General features: G+C 53.1%; 1 protein-coding gene across 1 annotated transcript; it reads left to right on the plus strand.

The window, feature by feature from the left end:
• The first annotated feature begins 655 nt into the window (after positions 1 to 655).
• Positions 656 to 5,218, plus strand: LOC118880077 (immunoglobulin lambda-1 light chain-like). Its single transcript, XM_036823432.1, has 3 exons — positions 656 to 725; positions 884 to 1,186; positions 4,821 to 5,218. The coding sequence occupies exons 1-3, from the start codon at positions 680 to 682 to the stop codon at positions 5,216 to 5,218; spliced, it is 747 nt and encodes a 248-aa protein (XP_036679327.1). The 5' UTR covers positions 656 to 679.
• The last annotated feature ends 976 nt before the right edge of the window (positions 5,219 to 6,194 follow it).

Below are 6,194 nucleotides of genomic sequence, written 5' to 3' on the forward strand. Positions count from 1 at the left end.
GGGCTGGACTCCCTGGTCCACACTCTCTCAGGTGGTCTTTGGGGTGACCTGAGGGAGGGGAGCCCCGGTCTGATTCTACTCCACCAGCAGGGGGAAGCAGAGCGCCGCCAGGAGCATCAGGACAGAGGGTGGGGCTGCCCAAGTGGAGCCTCAGAGGGAACCAGCCCTCAGGGTCCACAGGTGTCCAAGGTTCAGTGCTTGGCAGGAAGCTGGGACTGACTGTGCCATCCCCTCAGAACACAGTAACCAAATTAAAGGGTCACATTCACAGTGAACCCCAGGACACCCAGGGAAAGGGGCACAGTCCATGCCTCAGCCCACGGCCAGGATGCTGCCAGGCTGACAGCCCCACTGGGCCAGCCCAGGAGAGACCACAGGCCAGGACGGTTTCGGACAGTGGTCATGCGGTCAGACATAAGGAAGGTGACTGTGACCTCAGACCTTGGAGGCCAAGTCTGATTTTTTGGACATGCGAAGCCGTGGAGGAAGCTGGGTGACAGTCACCTGGGCTGATGGTTTGGGTGACTCCCATCTCAGTGAGGAGCCCCGGGGGGGTGTAAATTTGCATAAACCCAAACCCTCACTGCCCCTCTCAAAGCTCTGAGAGGGAATAAAAGGATCTGAGTAGAGCCCAGCGCTGCTGTGGTGTCTCGGAGGCAGAGCTCAGGGCAGCCCCACCATGGCTTGGACCCCTCTCCTGCTCCCCCTCCTCGTTCTCTGCACAGGTGCTGCTCCCCGGCCCTGCCCGCAGGCTCAGGCCCCCCAGGACCCTGGGCTGGGCCTGCCTCACACCCAGAGTTCAGCCCAGGCACAGCTTCAGAGTGGGACCCCTCCCTGCGAATGGGTCCTTCATTCTCAACCCCTCTCCCACCCTCTCTTATAGGCTCCGTGGCCTCCTATGAGCTGACCCAGCCGCCTTCAGTGTCCGTGGCCTTGGGACAGACGTCCAAGATCACCTGCTCTGGAGACTTACTGGACAAAAAATATACATCTTGGCACCAGCAGAAGCCAGGCCAGGCCCCTGTGCTGGTCATTTATCAGGATAGCAAGCGGCCCTCAGGGATCCCTGACCGATTCTCTGGTTCCAGCTCAGGCAAAATTGCCACCCTGACCATCAGCGGGGCCCGGGCCGAGGACGAGGCTGACTATTACTGTGGGTCAGCAGACAGCAGTGATTATCATCACGGTGACACAGGCAGACGGGGAAGTGAGACACAAACCCCCTTCCTGTCTGGCTCACACTCTCCTCCAGCCCCAGGAGGACTGTGGACAAACAGTGACAGGTCTGGCCCGGTTCCCCAAGATCTGAGCCCCTCAGGCTGCCCCTCCTCCCAGCCCTCCAGGCAGGCTCTGCACAGGGGCGTCAGGAGTGGATTATGGCCCGGCAGGACCACGCTGTCCTGGTGTTATCTGGGCCATGGTGTTGACTTGGGGAAAGAGACCTGAATGAAAGGACAGACAGAGGGGACACAGACCCAGTGCTAGTGGACCCTGGATATCCACATGGTGCTGACTGGCCACTCATCAGCCCAGATCTCTTGGATGGATGCCCAGAACCACCCAGCTCGTCAGAGCTCTGGAACCTCCAGGGTCCCGTGACAACCTGGGACTCCAAACAAGGCAAAGCAGCACAGTGGACAGAGTGGGGGCCACCACATCCCTCCTCCGGGCTCACCCACCTCCCACCCGTGCTGGAGCCCCTGGCAGCTCCCAGCTGTGCCCTCCCTGGGGAGGGCTGTCGTTGTAGAGACAGTACCCCCAAGGTCGTGTCCCCTGGTGCCATCTAAAAAAGTGTAAAAGCAAGTACAGAAAGGATTTAACTGTGACCAAGTACCTTTGTTGAAACTAAAAAAAATAAGAAAGAAAGAACATAGGGAGAAACAAAATATCCCATACCCAGCAAGGAAAGATCCACAATACCTGAATATCAAAAATTTCCTGTAAGGAATCAGAAAAATAAGAGTCAGAATAAGTACAAAAATCAGTTAATCCAAACTTGCCCTGAATGGCCCAGATGATGTATTTGATAGACAAGGACACAAAAGCAACTTTTATAGTGACAGTCCATTTGTTCTTGAGGTTGAGGAAAGATTGAACATGTTAAATGGAGACACAGAGTGTAAAAACATGATCCACATTGAATTTCTGCAAATGAAAACTACAACATCTGAGATTAAAATAAACTGGATGAGACTGAGAGCACATAGATGCTGCAGAAGAAGATCACTGAACTTGATGAAATAGCAGTAGAAACTATTCAAAATCAAACACAGACCCCCCCCAAAAAAATGATGAGAGATGTCATCCCCTGCCCAAAACCCACCCATATGGCCTGAGAAAAAGTCTCCTCTTAACAAATTTTGCACATCATTCCAGGGTCTAGAGTCTGACACATGCTCAGTTTGATGAGTTTAGGACAGTTAAGCTCCAGACCCAGGTGGTTTTAGAAAGACTAAGGAGGCCAGCAGGAGGGGGTGAGGGTGTCCATAGTGACCTGGAACAGAGCTCCTGAGACCTGGTGGGCGCACTGAATGGGTTTAGGGGCCCCTCAATCCAGTATGAACTCACCTTAAGTAATTACATCTGAATGGACCCTATTTCCAAATAAGGTCCCACTCTTGGGCACTGGTGGTTAGGACTTCAACTGGCAATTGTTAGAGGTCCTACAATATGTTTGTGTATTTTGGTGTGGCCAGAAAATTTTGTCAGTGGCAAATCCCAAACCCAAGACTTTTCCCTTCCATCCCATTCCTACATCCACTATTCCATTGTATCTGCTTTTTATTAAGTGTAAGGATAAGGATTAAGGATATTCATAGATGGAAGAGGAGTAAATATTCATGTGTGCTTAATACATATCAAGCCCCATCCCTGTTCTTCCTACTTATTAACTTGTTTAATCACAAATAATCAATGAACAAGCATCCCCATTATATCCCATCTTACAGATGCGGAAGCTGAGGCATGAAGGGCAGAGCAACTTGTTTCAAGTCAGAATTGGAACGGGGCAGACCCGGCAGCAAAGAGGTCCCTCCACCCGAGTTCCTGGACTTCCCCACCTTCCTGTGGCCTCTCATGGTGCTTCCAAAGCTAAGACATGGCCTTTCCTGAATGTGCTAGGAAGTTCTCTCTCCTATTTCAGACACAAGTGACTGGCATTGTGACTTTGCAGTGCTGCCCTATCCATTACATACACTATTTGAACCACATACGTAATTTTAAATTATCCAATAAACACTTTTTAAAAATTAGGAGAAACCGATGCAGTTAGTTTCCACAATAGGTTTTGCTTAACTAAATTACTTGAAAATACATTTCAATATGAATTAAATATAAAAATATTGATACATTCTACACTACACTATCCTAAGCCTTTGAAATGTGCTGGGTATTTCAGATCTACAGCACATCTCACTGCGACCACCCACATCGCATGTTCAGCAGCCTCACTGGCTTGTGGCCACCATGTTGGACAGAACAGGTGAGATGGATGAGGTTTCCTTGGGGTAACCGAGCCTGTAGTACATACTCACCACACCAAGAGGTGATGGAGGGTCCCAAGCCCAGAGTCTTTGCTGGAGAGGAACTGCTGATTCATTTTCCACCCAGACCAGGGATACTGAGGGTACCCCAAGATGAGGAGATTTAATACATGTATCCATGTGACTTCTTTCTCAAAGGCAAGATAGTAAATACAACTACAATTTTAAAAGTGGCTCTGAATCGTTAAACACATTTTTATTATAGTCTGTGAAGTGAATGACAATAGTCTGTACATTTTAAAGTAAACAGTGTCACATCATCCCTTTCATTAGGGAGATCATTTCCATAAACCTCAGAAGTCATAAAGTTATATTTTGTAAATAGATCTAGATGGAAAGGTGGACCATAAGGAATATTTTATTGACATTGGATACCGATCACCTGAATACAGAAGAGAGGGTGGTGACAGGAGGGGCTCAGGAGGCCTGGAGTAGGGATGGAGGAAACTATGGGGGGTTTTGAGGGGGAAGGGTGGGGAGGGGGCTGAAAGCTCAGACTCTGAAGTCAATCCCTTGGATGGAATCTTGACCCATGCATCCCTGTCTGGGGGAATCTGGGAAAATCATTTACCCTCCCAATGATGGCTCCTCCTCACTAGACTGGGGAGAGGTTGTGCCTTCAGCAGAGGGCGCTGTGGGATTATTATGATGCCAGGTGGGGTGCTGCAGGAAACTCACCAAGGGTCTGGCATATACTGGGGGCTCAAAAGTTGTCATTCTATTAAAGTAGCTACATGTGTAGGAAGACGTCCATCCTGGGGGCACCAGGGGGCACTGTGGGTCCTGGTTGGGGACTCTCATTGGTCCAAGTTCCCTGGGCAGGGTTCAAGAGCAAAGGGCATGACTGACACTTCCTTGAAGACACTTCTCTTGAGGAGAGTAAATCTCTCTCTGAAACCCACACGTGGCCCTTCTTCTGACCCCAGAGAATTACAGGCGTGAGGCCCCTGGGCTTAGGGCTCAGACAGGAGCTGAGACACAGGATGGGGAGGGAGGAGTAGATTTGCATTCACTGCTCCTCCCTTTTCGAGCTGCAAGGGGAGAGGATAAGACAGAGACCTGGAGAGGCCAGTCCAACTGGGCAGCCTCAGGGCAGAGCTCGCAGAAGGACCTCCCACCATGACCTGGGTGCCCTTCTACCTCCTGCCCCTCCTGTTCAACACAGGTCAGTGTGGCCCAGGGACTCAGGGGCCTCCCAGTCCCTCCCTCCAGCACAGTCCTGAGGGTCGCCTGCCCAGTGTCAGCGCCGTCAGCCAACCCTTGCATTTCTGTCTGCAGGTCTCTGTGCTGTGCCTGTGCTGGCCCAGACCCCGTCTGCATCTTCTTCCCTGGGAGGCTCGGCCAAGCTCACCTGCACCCTGAGCAGTGAGCACAGCACGTACTACATTGAGTGGTATCAACAGAGAGTAGGGCAGGCCCCTAGGTACCTGATGAAGCTGACCAGTGACGGAAGCGTCACCAAGGGGGATGGGATCCCCGACCGCTTCTCAGGCTCCAGCTCTGGGGCTGACCGCTACCTGACCATCACCAACATCCAGTCTGAGGACGAGACTGAGTATATCTGTGGTGTCAGCTATAAAACTGATGGCCAGTATGGATACCACAGTGACACAGACAAAGGGGAAGTGAGGTCGAAACCTCCCTCCCATGCCCTCCGTCCCACGGCACCAGGGTGAGCTGCTCCCTGTCTGTCCCTGGAGTCCTGACCTTTGAGTCTTCCCCTTGCAAACCCCTCACCCCCAACCTCTCCCCGAGTCACCCCCAGGGAGAGGCAGACACACAAAATTTAGGTGGTTTTGACGAGATGGGATTCTGGTTTCTCCTCACAGGCCTGTGTGGACAATGCTGGGAGAGACCAGCCCAGCCCGGGGCGGAACAGGACACTGGGAAAGGGCTGAGCTGAGATGACCCTGTCCCCAGTAGCCCCCAGGCCCTGTGCTCCAGGTCTCTCAGGGAAGGAACATGGATCTTGGCGTCCAGAGGCAACATGCAGGTCATGGTACCAAGTGTCCTGACTTGGGTGCCCCAGGTGCAGAGCAGGACCCTGGCCAGGACTGAGGGCTCAGCAGGAAGCACTGGGCCTCTGGGGAGGGAAGATGGGAACCTTGACCCCATGGTGGGTGCAGAGCTGGGTCCTTAGGGAGTCAGGGGGCGGTGAGGGGGTCTGTGGCAGTACAGACTTGGAGCTCGGCCGGGCTTCTCCTGCTGGGGAAGGGTCTCAGCTTTGGTGCCAAGAATGGCTCCCCATTCACCCACAGGATGTTCTAGGGACCGGCCAGCACCACGTCCACTGGGACAGCATCAGGGATGGGGAACAGGGATGCTGAGCTGGAGAATATGGTCCCCTTACCCCAGTCGGACCCCCAGTGACTGAGGGCTGAGATGGAAAGTCCAAGAACTGCCCGTGGCCTGGAGGACTCCACAGGGGCAGGAGGGGAGGAGGCGGCTGGTCTCCTGGGGAGGGATGGACAGGGGGTCGGGGGCAGGACTGGACAGGACATCAGGGCTCCGTCCTGCAGTGACCTCTGTCCCCGACTCGGCCTGGACTCACAGGGGACACAGGGCCCTCTCCCGTCACCCCACCCCAGGAAAGGGTTGTTCTCTCCAAGGGTTTGCTGTGACTTTGTCCCAAACAAGGCCTCCTGCAGGTCC

Source organism: Balaenoptera musculus, chromosome 14 (genome assembly GCF_009873245.2).
Source record: "Balaenoptera musculus isolate JJ_BM4_2016_0621 chromosome 14, mBalMus1.pri.v3, whole genome shotgun sequence".
NCBI classification, from domain to species: domain Eukaryota; kingdom Metazoa; phylum Chordata; class Mammalia; order Artiodactyla; family Balaenopteridae; genus Balaenoptera; species Balaenoptera musculus.

Bases quoted from the DNA above. Each gene is read 5' to 3' on its own strand.
- LOC118880077 (XM_036823432.1), top strand. From the start codon at position 680: ATGGCTTGGACCCCTCTCCTGCTCCCCCTCCTCGTTCTCTGCACAG. The intron at 726-883 runs GTGCTGCTCCCC...CCTCTCTTATAG, and splicing joins CCTCCTCGTTCTCTGCACAG to GCTCCGTGGCCTCCTATGAG. The intron at 1,187-4,820 runs GTGACACAGGCA...TTCTGTCTGCAG, and splicing joins CAGCAGTGATTATCATCACG to GTCTCTGTGCTGTGCCTGTG.